General features: G+C 41.0%; 1 protein-coding gene across 4 annotated transcripts in view; it reads right to left on the bottom strand.

The window, feature by feature from the left end:
* Positions 1-3,909: 3,909 nt before the first annotated feature.
* LOC139563441 (DENN domain-containing protein 2D-like) overlaps positions 3,910-17,281 on the bottom strand; it is a 32,643-nt gene continuing 19,271 nt past the window's right edge. For all 4 annotated transcript variants that reach the window (XM_071382118.1, XM_071382136.1, XM_071382127.1 and 1 more), the window contains 7 exons: positions 15,922-16,070; positions 15,615-15,786; positions 14,825-14,875; positions 14,461-14,542; positions 11,436-11,675; positions 11,220-11,282; positions 3,910-6,529 (listed from right to left, as the gene is read on the bottom strand). In XM_071382118.1, coding sequence (XP_071238219.1) covers positions 6,495-6,529; positions 11,220-11,282; positions 11,436-11,675; positions 14,461-14,542; positions 14,825-14,875; positions 15,615-15,786; positions 15,922-16,070 — 792 coding nt within the window. In that variant the 3' untranslated portion in view covers positions 3,910-6,494. The remainder of the gene's footprint in view (positions 6,530-11,219; positions 11,283-11,435; positions 11,676-14,460; positions 14,543-14,824; positions 14,876-15,614; positions 15,787-15,921; positions 16,071-17,281) is intronic.

Genomic DNA, 17,281 nt, shown 5'->3' with positions numbered 1-17,281 from the left:
CCGGGGTATTGCAGGCTGCCAGTAGCAACTAAATAATTTGTATAATTGTGTGTGTGTGTGATTTTAATATAAAATTGGTTCAAGGACATACGTCTGGTGTGATAGAAGCAATTATTGGTACCATGATTGAGGAGAATGGCGCCGGAGGGGATGGCTGCTGTTTCACGGGCTCCTAACCAATTGTGCTATTTTGAACATAATGTTGATGCAACCGTCTTAGAAGCGAAAATAGTTTCTGGATATCAGAACAGCGATTACACACATCGAACTGGTCGAATTTTTTAAATGTAATTAGTCTGACGTAAAGGATATAATGTTGCTCCCAGACAAGGCCCAAATCCCCCTCATTTTTCCTTCTTTTCATGAAGAAAAGGAAATACAGGGGGCGCAGATCAGGTTGCCTTGTAGGTAACCCGCCTCTACCATCCGTTCTATTGGCCAACGTGCAATCACTGGAAAATAAACTAGATAAGCTCCGTTCAAGACTATCCTACCAACGGGACGTTAAAAAGTGTAATATCTTATGTTTCAACGAGTTGTGGATGAATGACGACATGGATACAGTTGGCAAGGTTTTCTGTGCATCGGCAGGACAGAACAGCTACATCCGGTAAGACGAGGGGCGGGGGTGTGTCTATTTGTCAATAACAGCTGAGGGGCGATATTTAATATTACGGTAGTCTCGAGGTATTGCTCGCCTGAGGTAGAGTACCTCATGATAAGCTGTAGACCACACTATCTACCAAGAAAGTTTCTGTATATTTTTCGTAGCTGTCTATTTACCACCATAATACTGGCACTAATACTGCACTCAACAAGCTGTATAAGTCCATAAGGCACTCCAAGTGGCCGGGGACTTTAATGCAGGCAAACTTAAATCCGTTTTACCTCATTTGTCTCTGGTTGCAGCATTTCATTTCTGCAACCAGAGACAAAAGAAAACTCTAGACCACCTTTACTACACACACAGAGACGCGTACAAAGCTCTCCCTCGCCCTCCATTTGGCAAATCTGACCATAATTATATCCTCCTTACAAGAAAAAACTAAACCAGGAAGTACCAGTGACTCGCTCAATACAGAATTGGCCAGATGACACGGATGCTACACTACAGGACTGTTTTGCTAGCACAGGCTGGAATATGTTCCGGGATTCATCCAATGGCATTGAGGAGTATACCACCTCAGTCACCGACTAAATCAATAAGTGCCTCGACGACGTCGTCCCCACAGTGACCGTACGAATATATATCCCAACCAGAAGCCATGGGTTACAGGCAACATCCGCACCGAGCTAAAGGGTAGAGCTGCTGCTTTCAAGGGACTCTACCCGGACATTTATTTTAAAAATCCTGCTTTACCCTCAGATTAACCATCAAACAGGCAAATCATCAATACACGACTAAAATTGAATCCGTGTAGTAGGCTCTGACACTCGGATGTGGCAGGGCTGGCAAACTATTAAAGGACTAACTGGCAAGTGACTTCACTGACATTTTCAACCTCTCCCTGACCGAGTCTGTATTACCTACATGTTTCAAGCAGACCACCACAGTCCCTGTGCCCAAGAAAGTGAAGGTAACCAGCCTAAATGACTACCGCCCCGAAGCACTCACGTCAGTAGCCATGAAGTGTTTTGAAAGGCTGGTCATGGCTCACCATCATCCCGGAAACCCTAGACCCACTCCAATTCGCATACCACCGCAACAGATCCACAGATGACGTACTCCACACTGCCCTTTCCCACCAGGACAAAAGGAAGAACTATGTGAGAATGCTATTCATTGACTACAGCTCAGTGTTCAACATCATAGTACCCACAAAGCTCATCATTAAGCTAAAGACCCTGGGACTAAACACCTCCCTCTGCAACAGGATCCTGAACTTCCTGACGGACCGCCCCCAGGTGGTAAGGGTATGCAACAACACATCTTCCACACTGATCCTCAACATGGGGGCCCCTCAGGGGTGCGTGCTTAGTCCCCTCCTGTACTCCCTGTTCACCCACGACGTGGCCAAGCACAACTCCAACACCATTAAGTTTAATGATGACAATGGTGGTAGGCCTGATCACCGACAACAATGAGACAGCCTATAGGGAGGAGGTCAGAGACCTGGCAGTGTGGTGCCAGGACAACAACCTCTCCCTCAAAATAAGCAAGACAAAAGGAGATGATCGTGGACTACAAGAAAAGGAGGGTCGAACACTCCCCCATTCATATCGATGTGGCTGTAGTGGAGCGGGTCGAGAGTTTCAAGTTCCTTGGTGTCCACATTACCAACAATCTATCATGGTCCAAACATACCAACAAAGTCTTGAAGATGGCATGACAAACCCTATTCCCCCTCATGAGACAAAAAAAGATTTGACATGGGTCCCCAGAACCTCAAAAAGTTATACAGCTGCACCATCGAGAGCATCCTGACCAGTTGCATCACTGCCTGGTATGGCAACTGCTCAGCATCCGACCGTAAGGCCCTACAGGGTAGTGCGTATGGCCCAGTACATCACTGGGGCCAAGCTTCCTGCCATCCAGCACCTATATACTTGGCAGTGTCAGAAGAAGGCCCCAAAAATTGTCAGAGTCCAGTCAGTCAAGTCATAGACTGTTCTCTCTGCTACCGCACGGCAAGCGGTACCTTAGTGCCAAGTCTAGGTCCAAAAGGCTCCTTAACAGCTTCTTACCCCAAGCCATACGACTGCTGAACAATTAATCAAAATGACCACACAGACTATTTACATTGACACCACCCAACTTTGTTTTTACACTGCTCATACTCACTGTTTATTATCTATGCATAGTCACTTTACCTCTACCTACATGTACAAATGACCCTGACTAACCTGTACCCCCTGTATATAGCCTCATTATTGTTATTTTGTGTTACATTAAAATATTTTTTACTTTAGTTTATTTAGTAAATATTTTCTTACAACTGCATTGTTGGTTAAGAGCTTGTAAGTAAGCATTTCACGGTAAGGTCTACTACACCTGTTGTATTTGGTGCATGTGACAAATAAAATTTGCTTCGATTTGATTACCTTAATTTCTGGATACAACAGTCCCTGGTCGGCCTTTAACTTCATGGCTTCAATGAAATGGGGGCAGTCGTTCTCCCCTGCCACAAAAGTATTAAACTGTCAAGAGGAGGTAAACAAGGTCGTCTACTATCGGCATATCTATTTATTATGGCCATTGAAATGTTAGCTATTAAAATCAGAGCCAACAATAATATCAAGGGGTTAGAAATCAAGGGTTTAAAATCAAAGGTGTCATTGTATGCTGATGATTCATGCTTTCTTTTAAATCCCCAATTTGGACCCCTACACAGCCTCAGAGGATCTAGATATAATTTGGTTAGAAAAAGTGATGCAGACAATTACATTGATGGAATCTACAATCTGCACTATTAAAAGCTGATCTACCCCCTATTTTTTTTTTTACAAAAACATGAATGAAAAACAAGTTAACAAAAATAGTTAAGATTTTGCTACCATGGAAAGGAACTGTTAATTTATGGGAAAAATCACCCTGATTAACTCTTTAGTCATATCCCAGTTTACCCATTTTCTTATGGTATTGCCTACACCTAGCAACCTGTTTTTTAAAATTATATTAGCAAAAAATATTACATTTTATATAGAACGGCAAGCCAGGCAGAATAAAACGGGCCTATTTATATAATGAATTTGGAGGGCAGAAATTAAAATATTAAAGCATTAAACATCTCACTAAAGGCATCAGTGATACAAAAGTTATATTTAATTCCATACTGGTTCTCTAGGAGATTAGTAAGAATGTGTCACCCCATGTTCAAGAATTCCTTTTTCCCTTTATTCAGATCACTTTCGGCTTTTCGAAAATGAAATCTCCAAAATATCTTTATTTTTAAAACAAGCCATAGAAAGTTAGTTGAAATTTCAGTTTAATCCACCAGAAAAGACAGAACAAATAACACAACAATTATTGTGGTTAAAATCACATATACTAAATTGATTTAAAAAAAGAAAAGATAATCGTTGTAAATGATATAAATAGGACTGGTGGAGTTGTCCAGGTAGACCCATTGTAGCAGCAATTGACTCTGACATCCAACATTTCTAAATGTGTGGATTACCACATTAAACCGATGGTTGAGAATCTCCCATCTTATGTCAAAGACACTAGTCACATGATCTCATTGATAGAGGGCTTAGGAAGGTTACCAGAGGGCACCCTGCTGACCACTTTTGATGTGGAGAGCTTGTACACGAACATCCCACACACTGGAGGCTTGCAGGTGCTGCAACACTTCCTTCAGCAGAAAGACTCTACACTTGCACCATCCAATGATTGCATCTTACAACTTACTGAACTGGTATTGAGTCAGACTTTTTCCTTCACATTCGGGGTGTAGTCATGGGTTCCCCTTTTCCCCCCCAACTATGCAAACCTGTATGTGGGGCAATTTGAAGAAGCATTCCTTTATAAAACAGAGACACACCCCTTACTTTCAAAAATACTTCTATGGAAGAGATACATAGCTGATGTCTTTGTGCTCTGGGAAGGAAGTCAGCAGGAACTAGATGAATTCCAAACTCTACTAAACGAGAGCTCTGAATACCTCAAATTCACCATGCAGACTGATAAGAGAAAAATAAACTACCTGGACTTATGGATTATCAAAGCGAATGATGCATTACACACAGACTTGTACACAAAGCCCACAGATCGCAATACTTTGCTATGTGAGATAGTATGCATCCCCTTCCCCTCAATAATGGTCTACCATATAGCCAGTTATGCAGGGTTAAACAAATCTGTGGCCACCAGTCAGATTTCGAAAGCAATGCTAAAAGAATGACAGAAATTCAAAATGAGAGGCTACAAGGACAAAACTCTTGATGATGCAATGATGAAAATATCTCAACCAAGAGAGGAATTACTAAAAAAAAACATCAAAGAAGAAAAACAACACAACCATCTTTTGCACTAAAGTACACCAAGGGTTCGGAGAAAAATGAAAGGAATCCTGAAAAAGCACAGGATATTCTGCAATCAGACAAAAAAATTGCACACCTCTTCAAGAAACCCCCACTGGTGGTCTATAAGCGTGGTCGCAATATTGGAGATAGTTTGGTGAGATCTGACCTGCCCCCTGAGCCCACTCAGACACCTATCCCTAATGGGAACTACAAATTTGGCTCATGCACACAGTGCAATAGCACTATAAAAAACATATTTCTTCAGACACCCACATACAGGTCGAAAGATCCCTGTTAAGGGTATCATCTCATGCAAGACCAAGAGATTAATCTATCTCATCACCTGTTCATGTGGAAAAGCCTACAAAGGGAGGCTTACTGGATATCCTATCTAAAAACATTGACCCCTAGTGGTCTGAATATTGACTTTGATCTCAGGCCTTTCTTATGAACAAGTCTTATAAATTGAGAAAATATTTTTACAGCTTATTAGGTGTACGCTAATATGTTCCCCCTGTTGATGATGCTCATTAATATATTAAGGTTGAACCAAAAGATTACATGTAACAAAAATGAAATGTGAAATAATGCATGTTGATGCTAATATGATGTACAATATTCCATTATGTTTCTATATGATAACAATAGCGTAATATATTTAATATGCCATATAGTATTTTGTAACAGTTTCACTAATGTTAATTAACTTAATCATTATGACACCTCTCACTATTTTCATTGGTTACACTAATTGCACTGTGTGTCTACATAACCTGGTTCAACTATTCATGACATTACCCTGAGGAAGGCACAGTGATGCCGAAACGTTGGTAAATACCCATTAAATTGCTGGGAGTTTATACATGGTGTGCGACTTAATTTTTTTTACACATGCAGCTACCAAAAAAAAAAAATGGAAATGTCCACTTTACCCCAAAATACAACCAACTAAATCCAGCATTACCGCAAAAATGGAAGAGGCAAGTGGAAGTGGGAAAAAGTAAGGAGCTTGTCTGTTTGCCCTGCATTAAAGATCAACATTGGTTAAAAACAATTCTGATAAAATAAAAGGTATATATCACTTGTATTTAAGAACCAAAACAAGGAACAACTGTGCCATATACAGTAACAGTCAAAAGTTGGCATATCTACTCATTCAAGGATTTCTTTATTTTTACTATTTTCTACATTGTAGAATAGTGAAGACATCAAAACTATGAAATAATCATGTAGTAACCAAAAAAAATGTTAAGCAAATCAAAATATATATTTGAGATTCTTCAAAGTAGCCACCCTTTGCCTTGATGACAGCTTTGCACGCTCTTGGCATTCTCTCAACCACCTTCACCTGGAATGCTTTTCGAACAGTCTTGAAGGAGTTCCCACATATGCTGAGCACTTGTTGGCTGCTTTTCCTTTACTCAGCGGTCCAACTATTCCCAAACCATCTCTATTGGGTTGAGGTCAGGCGATTGTGGAGGCAGGTCATCTGATGCAGCACTCCATCACTCTCCTTGGTCAAATAGTCCTTACACAGCCTGGTGGTGTGTTTTTGGTAATTGTCCTGTTGAAAAACAAAATGATATTCACATTAAGTGCAAACCAGATGGGATGGCATATCGCTGTAGAATGCTGGTTAAGTGTGTCTTAATCTAAATAAATCACTGACAGTGTCACCAGCAAAGGACCCCCACACCATCACACCTCCTCCTCCATGCTTCACGCTCTATCGGCAGGACAGAACAGCAGCCTCTGGTAAGACACGGGGCGAGGGCCTATGCATATCTGTAAACAATAGCTGGTGCATGATATCTAAGGAAGTCTCAAGGTTTTGGTCACCTGAGGTAAAGTATCTCATGATAAGCTGTTGACCACACTACCTAGAGTTTATCTGTATTTTTCGTAGCTGTCTACAAACCACCACAGACCGAGGCTGGCACTAAAACTGCATTCCGCCATAAGCAAACAGGAAAACGCTCATCCAGGAGGTGGCACTCCTAGTGGCGACACCGGGATGCTAGCCTTCTAGGCAGAGTTCCAGTGTCTGTTATTTTGCTCATCTTAATATTTTATTTTTATTGGCCAGTCTGAGATATGGCTTTTTCTTTGCAACTCTGCCTAGAAAGCCAGCATCGCAGAGTCGCCTCTTCACTGTTGACGTTGAGACTGGTGTTTTGCGGGTACTATTTAATGAAGCTGCCAGTTGAGGACTTGTGAGGCGTCTGTTTCTCAAACTAGAAACTCTAATGTACTTGTCTATTTGTGCACAGGGGCCTCCGACTCCTCTTTCTATTCTGGTTAGCGCCAGTTTGCGCTGTTCTGTGAAAGGAGTAGTACACAGTGTTGTACGAGATCTTCAGTTTCTTGGCAATTTCTCGCATGGAATAGCCTTCATTTCTCAGAACAAGAATAGATTGATGAGTTTCAGAAGAAAGTGCTTTGTTTCTGGCCATTTTGAGCCTGTAAATCAAACCCACAAATGCTGATGCTCCAGATACTCAACTAGTCTAAAGGCCAGTTTTATTGCTTCTTTAATGAGGACAACAGTTTTCAGCTGTGCTAACAATTGCAAAAGGGTTTTCTAATGATCAATTTGCCTTTTAAAATGATACACTTGGATTAGCTAACACAACGTGCCATTGAAACACAGGAGTGATGGTTGCTGATAAATGGGCCTCTGTACATTTATGTATTCCATAAAAAAAATCTGCCATTTCCAGCTACAATAGTCTTTTACAACATTAACAATGTCTACACTGTTTCTGATCAATTTGATGTTATTTTAGATGGACAATTGTTTTTTGCTTTTCTTTCAAAAACAAGAACATTTCTAAGTGACCCCAAACCGATGAATGGTAGTGTAGGTCCCAGAGGCTTCTAAACAGCTTCTACCCCCAAGCAATAAGACTCCTGAATAGCTAATCAAATGGCTACCCAGACTATTTGTATTTCCCCCCCCCTGCTGCTACTCTGTTATTATCTATGCATAGACACTTTAATAACTCTACCTACATGTACATAATTACATCGACACCGGTACCCCCTGTATACAGTCACGCTATTGTTATTTACTTCTGCTGTTCAATTATTTGTTATTCTTATCTTACTTTTTTGGGGTGGGGTTCTTAACTGCATTGTTGGTTAAGGGCTTGTAAGTAAACAGTTCACTGTAAGGTCTACCTACACCTGTTGTATTTGGCGCATGTGACAAATACAATTTGATTTGAAATATATTTTATATTCTTCAAAGTAGCCACCCTTTGCCTTGATGACAGCGCTGCACACTCTTGGCATTCTCTCAACCAGCTTCACCTGGAATGCTTTTCCAACTCATCCCAAACCCTCTCAATTGGGTCCTGTTGAAAAACAAAATGATAGTCCCACTAAGCGCAAACGTGGATGGGATGGCGTATCGCTGCAGAATGCGGTGGTAGCCATGCTGGTTAAGTGTGACTTGAATTCTAAATAAATCAGTGTCACCAGCAAAGCACCTCAACACACCTCCTCCTCCATGCTTCACAGTGGGAACCACACATGCCGAGATCATCCTTTTACCTACTCTGCGTCTCACAAAGACACGGCAGTTGGAACCAAAAATCTAAAATTTGGACTCATCAGGCCAAAAGGACATATTTCCACTGGTCTAATGTCCATTGCTCATGTTTCTTAGCCCAAGCAAGTCTCTTCTTATTGGTGTCCTTTAGTAGTGGTTTCTTTGCAGCAATTCGACCATGAAGGCCTGATTCACGCTGTCTTCTCTGAACAGTTGATGTTGAGATGTGTCTGTTACTTGAACTCTGTGAATCATTTATTTGGGCTGCAATTTCTGAGGCTGATAACTCTAATGAACTTATCCTCTGCAGCAGAGGCAACTCTGGGTCTTCTTTTCCTGTGGCGGTCCTCATGAGAGCCAGTTTCATCATAGCGCTTGATGGTTTTTGCGAATGCACTTGAAGAAACTTTCAAAGTTCTTGAAATTTTCCGAATTGACAACACAACTGATTGGCTCAAACGCATTAAGGAAAGAAATTCCACAAATTAACTTAAGACACACCTGTTAATTGAAATGCATTCCAGGGGACTACCTCATGAAGCTGGTTGAGTGAACACCAAGAGTGTGCAAAGCTGTCACCAAGGCAAAGGGTGGCTACTTTGAAGAATCTCAAATATATTTAGATTTGTTTAACACTGGTTTGGTTACTAGATTATTCCATGTGTTATTTCATAGTTTTGATGTATTCACTATTATACTACAATGTAGAAAATAGTGAAAATGGAATGAATAGGTGTGTCCAAACTTTTGACTGGTACTATGTATGTATGTACAGTGGGGCAAAAAAGTATTTAGTCAGCCACCAATTGTGCAAGTTCTCCCACTTAAAAAGATGAGGCCTGTAATTTTCATCATAGGTACACTTCAACTATGACAGACAAAATGAGAAGGGAAAAAAAATCCAGAAAATCACATTGTAGGATTTTTAATGAATTTATTTGCAAATTATGGTGGAAAATACGTATTTGGTCAATAACAAAAGTTTCTCAATACTTTGTTATATACCCTTTGTTGGCAATGACAGAAGTCAAACATTTTCTGTAAGTCTTCACAAGGTTTTCACACACTGTTGCTGGTATTTTGGCCCATTCCTCCATGCAGATCTCCTCTAGAGCAGTGATGTTTTGGGGCTGTTGCTGGGCAACACAGACTTTCAACACAGCCACTCCTTCGTTGCCCGGGCGGTGTGTTTGGGATCATTGTCATGCTGAAAGACCCAGCCACGTTTCATCTTCAATGCCCTTGCTGATGGAAGGAGGTTTTCACTCAATCTCACGATACATGGCCCCATTCATTCTTTCCTTTACACGGATCAGTCGTCCTGGTCCCTTTGCAGAAAAACAGCCCCAAAGCATGACGTTTCCACCCCCATGCTTCACAGTAGGTATGGTGTTCTTTGGATGCAACTCAGCATTCTTTGTCCTCCAAACACGACGAGTTGAGTTTTTACCAAAAAGTTCTATTTTGGTTTCATCTGACCATATGACATTCTCCCAATCTTCTTCTGGATCATCCAAATGCTCTCTAGCAAACTTCAGACGGGCCTGGACATGTACTGGCTTAAGCAGGGGGACACGTCTGGCACTGCAGGATTTGAGTCCCTGGTGGCGTAGTGTGTTACTGATGGTAGGCTTTGTTACTTTGGTCCCAGCTCTCTGCAGGTCATTCACTAGCTCCCCCCGTGTGGTTCTGGGATTTTTGCTCACCGTTCTTGTGATCATTTTGACCCCACGGGGTGAGATCTTGCGTGGAGCCCCAGATCGAGGGAGATTATCAGTGGTCTTGTATGTCTTCCATTTCCTAATAATTGCTCCCACAGTTGATTTCTTCAAACCAAGCTGCTTACCTATTGCAGATTCAGTCTTCCCAGCCTGGTGCAGGTCTACAATTTTGTTTCTGGTGTCCTTTGACAGCTCTTTGGTCTTGGCCATAGTGGAGTTTGGAGTGTGACTGTTTGAGGTTGTGGACAGGTGTCTTTTATACTGATAACAAGTTCAAACAGGTGCCATTAATACAGGTAACGAGTGGAGGAGAGGAGCCTCTTAAAGAAGAAGTTACAGGTCTGAGAGCCAGAAATCTTGCTTGTTTGTAGGTGACCAAATACTTATTTTCCACCATAATTTGCAAATAAATTCATAAAAAATCCTACAATGTGATTCTGGATTTTTTTCCCTCATTTTGTCTGTCATAGTTGAAGTGTACCTATGATGAAAATTACAGGCCTCTCTCATCTTTTTAAGTGGGAGAACTTGCACAATTGGTGGCTGACTAAATACTTTTTTGCCCCACTGTATGTATGTATGTATGTATGTACACACACACATTTACAAAAAATATATATTGGGGATTGGAAATGATGCAGACAATTACATTGATGGAATCTACTATCTAGCCGCACTATTAAATCTGATCGACCCCCCCCCAAAAAATATAATAAAATCGTGTATTGTCACCCTCAGCCAGCATCACAACTGTTTACAACTATTTGACATTGTATACAGTGTTACATAATTGTAAAAAAAATCTTTATTCCTCATGTCACAATTTCTATTTAAAAACAAAATTTTTAACTCTGTATCGTTGAAAAAGGACCGGTAAGCATTTCACTGTTAGTCTATACCTGTTGTTTTAAGAAGCATGCGACAAATAAGTTGTTTATTTTGTATGAAGACGCCTACATTTACACCACAAGCCCCCTCACCTCTCTTTGCTTTCTCCTTCTTCTTACTCTCTTGGTACTCCGCAATTTTTTTGTGGAAGAATCCTAAAAAACAAGACAGAGGAAAAACAAATTAATCATTGCTGGGTGGGTAAGTGAATATTCATCTATGAATTACCCACACATCCATCTTTGGAAGTACAAAGTTATATTGTATTCTATTACATTCTATTCTATCAGGTAGTGATGCGATCAGACCTTCCTGTGTGGGCCGTCGCTCCACTTCCTGTATGAAGATGTCAAACATCTGTGTCTGGATAAAACGCTTGACAAAATGTTGGCTGGCCTTGTGCTCAGAGGCCTTGCAGAAGCTCTTCTTCTGGAACACTCCAGGCTTCCTACCGCTGCTGCCTTTGACATGGGAGGAGAAATGACCCACCGTCTTCACAAAGAAGGAGAGGAAGGCCTCTGAGACCACCTTGTTTAACTCCTCTGAGGCTAGATACAAAACACAGTGAAGAGAATACAGATGTTTCAGTCAGGATGCTGAGGAGTTGTCTATAAAAACACATGTTGGAAGTCCTCTGACATCACCCCTCTACTGTGTTCCGAAGCTGGGCAAAACACAGCGTGAACAGAAGATTCAGTCAGTTTTAAAGTATTGTCTGCTATGAGACATCCTATGATGTCAACACAATCATAGGTTGTAAAGCAAATGACAACTGTATGGCAACCGCAAAACATGGTGAACGTGTGTGTGGGGCTTGGGTCTGTTTGTATGAGAGCGTAGGGGTTGAGGAGTAGCATCTGTCTGGATCCAACCTGGTCTCAGAGCATTTCGTATTATTCTGTACGTAAATACCCTATACTCCATTTAGAATGATATGTTACGTTTTGTATGGTATGTATTAATTTGAGGATGTCCATCACCCATTTCGTATGATGTTATCCATTACAATTTGTATTATATGTTACGAATTTGCCATATGTACAATATGTTACGAATTTGTAAAACGTATTATATGTTACGAATTCTAGCTAGGTCGCTAACGTTAGCTAGGCTAGGGGTTAAATTTAGGAGTTAGTTGAAGGGTTAGCTAACATGCTAAGTAGTTCCAAAGTAGCTAAATAGTTGTTAAAAAGTTACTAATTAGCTAAAGTTGTCCATGATGAGATTGAACTCGCAACTTTTGTGTTGCTAGAAGTTCGCCCGACCAACCACCCTTCTTTAATTTTTGCCTTAATTAACCATCCGTCCTCTGAAACCATACCAAATGTAACATTTCATACTAAAGAGTGTCCTGGATTTATGTACAGAATAACACGAAATGCTCTGAGACCAGGTTGCTGGATCAACTTTGGCATTGCAGTACCCTGAGTGGAATTTCCAGGGTTGTGCCACGGTCAAGCCCTGTGTATTCATGTTCATACAGTATGTTTCCCCAACAACACAACACAACACTCCCCCCCCACCCCACACACTCAGACTAACAAACTTGGGGATATGCCAGGGTTCACAGTGTAGTATGCGAGAGCATGGTTGGGTAGGTTACTTTTTAAATGTAATCCATTAGTTACTAGTTACCTGTCCAAAATTGTAATCCGTAACATAACTTTTGGATTACCCAAACTCAGTAACGTATTCTGATTACATTCATTTACTTTTAGATTACTTTCCCCTTATGAGGCCTTAGAAGTCGACAAAAATGTATGTTAGTAATTGAATGACATCTATTGCAAGATAAATCAATGGTAAAGTTGACATAGCTGGCCATATGTGGATGTTACATTTTACTTTATGGGTTGGTTGTGTAGGCTTCATCTAACCCATCGCTTTCTACTACATATAATAATATCTTTACATTAATATATATGATTTATATTAATTAATATATATATATATATATATATATTAATTAATATAAGTCCAAAAATGGATATAGCAACTACAGATTGCCCCTTTTAAGTCTATCAAAAGTGTGCGAGTTTGAGCATGTGTCCATTAGGCCTACGAATGTATTTATTTTTCATCAGCATGAATTAGATTGAGCAATAAAAGCCCCACTTGTATTCCATAGGCTGGGATCCGCCCTATGCAGCTGTTGAAAGAGCGCACTGGCTGTCCACTGGTTTCAAAAACAATGATTGATAAGCAGCTTAAACTTCTTGAATGCAACCATTATTGGGTTCAAATACACATTTAGATTTCTGAACAGCCATCCACAACAACCACAATCCGTAAGGTGCAAATAGCTAAATCAGAGAGTAGCAGTGTGATTCACAACAATGCGCTATGTAGATATCAATAATAAGTGATATCCGTATCGCCAAAGACTACACCACTGCTCTCATCCTTACCAAGAAGCGTTTTTTTCAGGTTTTGGATGCCGACATCAAGTTGCACCATTGGAAGACATAGCTTGGACCGCAGCCCACAAAAGCCTATTCCTGCTCTTTTCCCGCAATCCATCAAACACATTTGGTGTCTCATCATAGTGGTCTCTGACTTCTGGTCAGACATGCTCAGGTGGAACAAACTTAAACTTTTTTCAATGCTGATTTGAATGTCATTGAGAAAACAGAAGTGTCAAAGATTTTTTTCCCCCGCAAACATCCTTTCTGAATTTAAAAGGAATCTAGTTTTTCCAAAGTATCTGTAATCTGATTACAATATTATTTCTGGTACCGTAACTGATTACAGTTACCGTTCTTTTGTAATCCCTTACAAATCCATTACTCCCCAACCCTGTGTGAGATATGTATATTTCTATTGCAGCAATCATGAAGTCCATTTCGTTGCACATCCATATTCTTTTTCACTCATTCTTCACAGAGGATCTCAGTTCTATTATTGGGTTTGTATGGACTGTGACGCTAACTTATATGGTTCGATTTGTGGCTGACTCTAAGTCAGTCTTTGCTGAAATCGAATGAAAGTCTGAGTCACTCTTTATTGAAGGGCTCGAACACACCAATAGTGTTTGCCAGCCGAGAGTACTTGTGAACCAAGCGCAAACCGATTTTACATGTAGCACGGAAATGTCGGCAGTCAGAGGTCAACAGCGCGCTGAACGATCAGTAGACGAACGGGAGATCCTTATTTGGTGTGAACTGTGAGACCCTTAACTGTTTACTGGATCCTCTTAAAAAGCCATTTCAGCCCAATAAACAAGAGTGAAATCCCTGGATGTGTTGATAGTACAAATTCCCTCAGAGATTGTGTTTGGCCCTAGTCATCAGGTATCTACGCCGTCATAACAAAATGGAGGACGGGTCCACTCACTGGAGTTGTCTCTTCTGCAACACAAGGCCTGGAGAAGCTCCTCCTGTAGTTTCTCTGGTAGGATGGTGCTCTCGTCTCCTATCTGTGCCAGAGAGAGAGAGAGAGGATACACACACAGACAGGAATCTGAGAGGTTGTCAGACCAGAGGTAATGTTTAGGTATTTCTGAGAACACACACATTTGGCCAGAGAGAGAGAAAAACATTGAATAGAACTGGTCTGAACTGCACAGACACACACAGAATACAAAATGAGAATCATGTGAGGAGGAGTGATGCTAGTTTACTGATATGATTGTGTAATGATTATTTCTGTATGTTTGTTTCTGAACCTGAGGGGGAAATACAGCGCATGCGATACTTACACAGGTTATGAAGGTGTTCTCTGCTCCTTCTGTCAGATCCACAATGAGCATCTGTTTGTAAGACAGAATAACACACATTAAGACAGATCTGCATGTGTGGGGAGAGAGCGAGGACACAGACAATAAATAGACAAACATAAATCTTCAGGTTGGAGATAACACACACACACACACACACACACACTCGCTGGTTTCCATAGACTGTAATCGTGTTAGTAGTTGCTTAACGAGTGTCACTGGATAGCTTCATCTGCAGCCTGTAACACAGTGTAGAGGCCAGAATGCCTTAACCCAAACACACCAGTAAACAGACAGTAAAACAACTGATTGTTTACAGCACTCAACTGCCCTAAAAAAGGCATACTTTAGCATCTACTTCCCCAGTCAGATGAACCCACCGATACCATTTTTATGTGTCTGCGTGTAGTTTAAAGGAAGTAGCTATGATTGGAAGGTTATGGTAACTGCTAGCATGATAGTAGATACCATAGACTTCCAGTCACTGTACTATCTTTAGTTAGCATTGTCTCACGAAACAACCTCTTAACTTTGTTCATATTGGATGCAGAGACATACACATGGTATTAATGAGTTCCTCTGACTCTGGGGAGGTAGATAAAGGGTTTCATTGCCAAAATCCCAAAGCATCCCTTAAAACTTATTGGGAAAAATAAAACAATAGCAATTCTGGCTTTTTTCCCCAACAAACAACTCTTCATCACATAGTGTTATTTTAAGCTGACATATACACAAACACATTATTCTGCTCTGCCAGAGACAGAACACTCACATCGCTCTGGTCGATGACATCATCCAGTTTGTTCCTTTGGACACCAAGTAGGTAGGGAGTGGGTGCCATGACGACATCAATCAGCACTGAGGGAACGATGGAGATGAAGGTGTGTTGCCATGTGAACGGGTAGAGCAGTGCCACAACTGCATGCAGCACCTGGGACAGGGTACTGTAGGGGGGGGAAGCAGGTACAAACTTTACACCCATTCAACATGCAGACAACAGGCCTGCCCATGTCCCACACAACCCAGGCTCAGTGATGTCCTTTTTGGGGTTAGGATTAGGGTAGGGGTTAGGGTTGTACCTGAGTTCTTCAGCCATGAAGATGATTCGTCGTTCAAGCACGGTGGACGCAAACACCTTCAGCACCTCCTCATTTGTGAGACAGCGGAACAGTGTCCGGAAATCCACATGCTCCAACCATGAGTCCAACGGCCTCGTCAAACTGATGATCTGGAGACGCACAGGCCAGGGGCAGAGCGACAGCAGGTCTTCAGTGTGTGTATACGTTTGTGTGTCTATCTTAGTGCCGTAATCTAGGATGACGGTCCTGATCCTAACGCTTTACCTGAAGCTCTCCCGCTCTCTGTTTGTGCCATTGTGTGTGTGCACATGTGCCAGGGTGTGTGTGTGTGTCAAGATTATTATAGTAAACTAAAACGAATCATGAAAAAACAATTTAGTCAATATCAGGGGGGTAAAAATCAAATGGGGTTGTGATGGAAAATGTTCTGTTTGTTCTTTTCTAATAACCAATTTCTGTGTTCATGCAAGTGACTGACTATCAGTATCTGCAATTTAACGAAAGGATATCTTATTTTCAAGGTCTCATCTTGGAGAGAAGAAGCCTTGTGAGGTATTGGTCTGTCACATGCATGAACCTAACTTTAATGATGAATGATGCCTAAGCTAACTCATGCCTTTGTAACATGCCTGTAAGCAGTATATAAGAGATCTAACGGGACTGCCCCGATAGAGCTCCTGACAGACGTGTACTATGGTGCATCAAGTTTGTTGGAACCTCTCCAGTTAAATGAATCATTGTTCATTAACAATTAAGATCTACTTCAAGTGTTCCTGTGTAAAAAAAAAAATTCTAATGGGGTTTTCAAGCTTCTGAATCTGGCAGGTCACATTGAGACTGATTTTAGATCATTTTAAAATGGTAGACGGTTGCTATGAGCAATGCCACAGATATTGGGTGTGTTAGGGTGGTAAGGTTAAAGCAGCAGACTGTATGCAAAAGTCGAGGAGTGAAATTGGGGGAGGTGCATCGTCGATCGCCGAAAGTCGGACACTAATGTGGTTTTCCAACAGCCAGGCTCAGATCAACATGGCAGTGTTGCCATTGTCTTTAGAAATGTCGAAATAAACATGTATCTAACCCCTATATCACACACGCTGTACTGAAATTATGATATAATGTGCATTGTAAAATAAATTAATGACAGCCTTAAATATCACATTTATTTTTATGTATCCACTTTCCATATAAATTGCGGCAAATTGGCTCCTGTTTCAATCATGTCTTTGGTCACGTTCGCGTGGGTCAAACAAAAACATCCTAATGATTGGTTGATAATACAGCCTCCCACAATGCAGGAGATGGCTTCAGGATGACATTAGTGAAGAGCAACTGCAGAAACCTATAGTTGACTGCAGTC

Source organism: Salvelinus alpinus, chromosome 2, assembly GCF_045679555.1.
Source record: "Salvelinus alpinus chromosome 2, SLU_Salpinus.1, whole genome shotgun sequence".
Classification (NCBI taxonomy): domain Eukaryota; kingdom Metazoa; phylum Chordata; class Actinopteri; order Salmoniformes; family Salmonidae; genus Salvelinus; species Salvelinus alpinus.
This window is presented reverse-complemented; position numbering and strand designations above follow the sequence as displayed.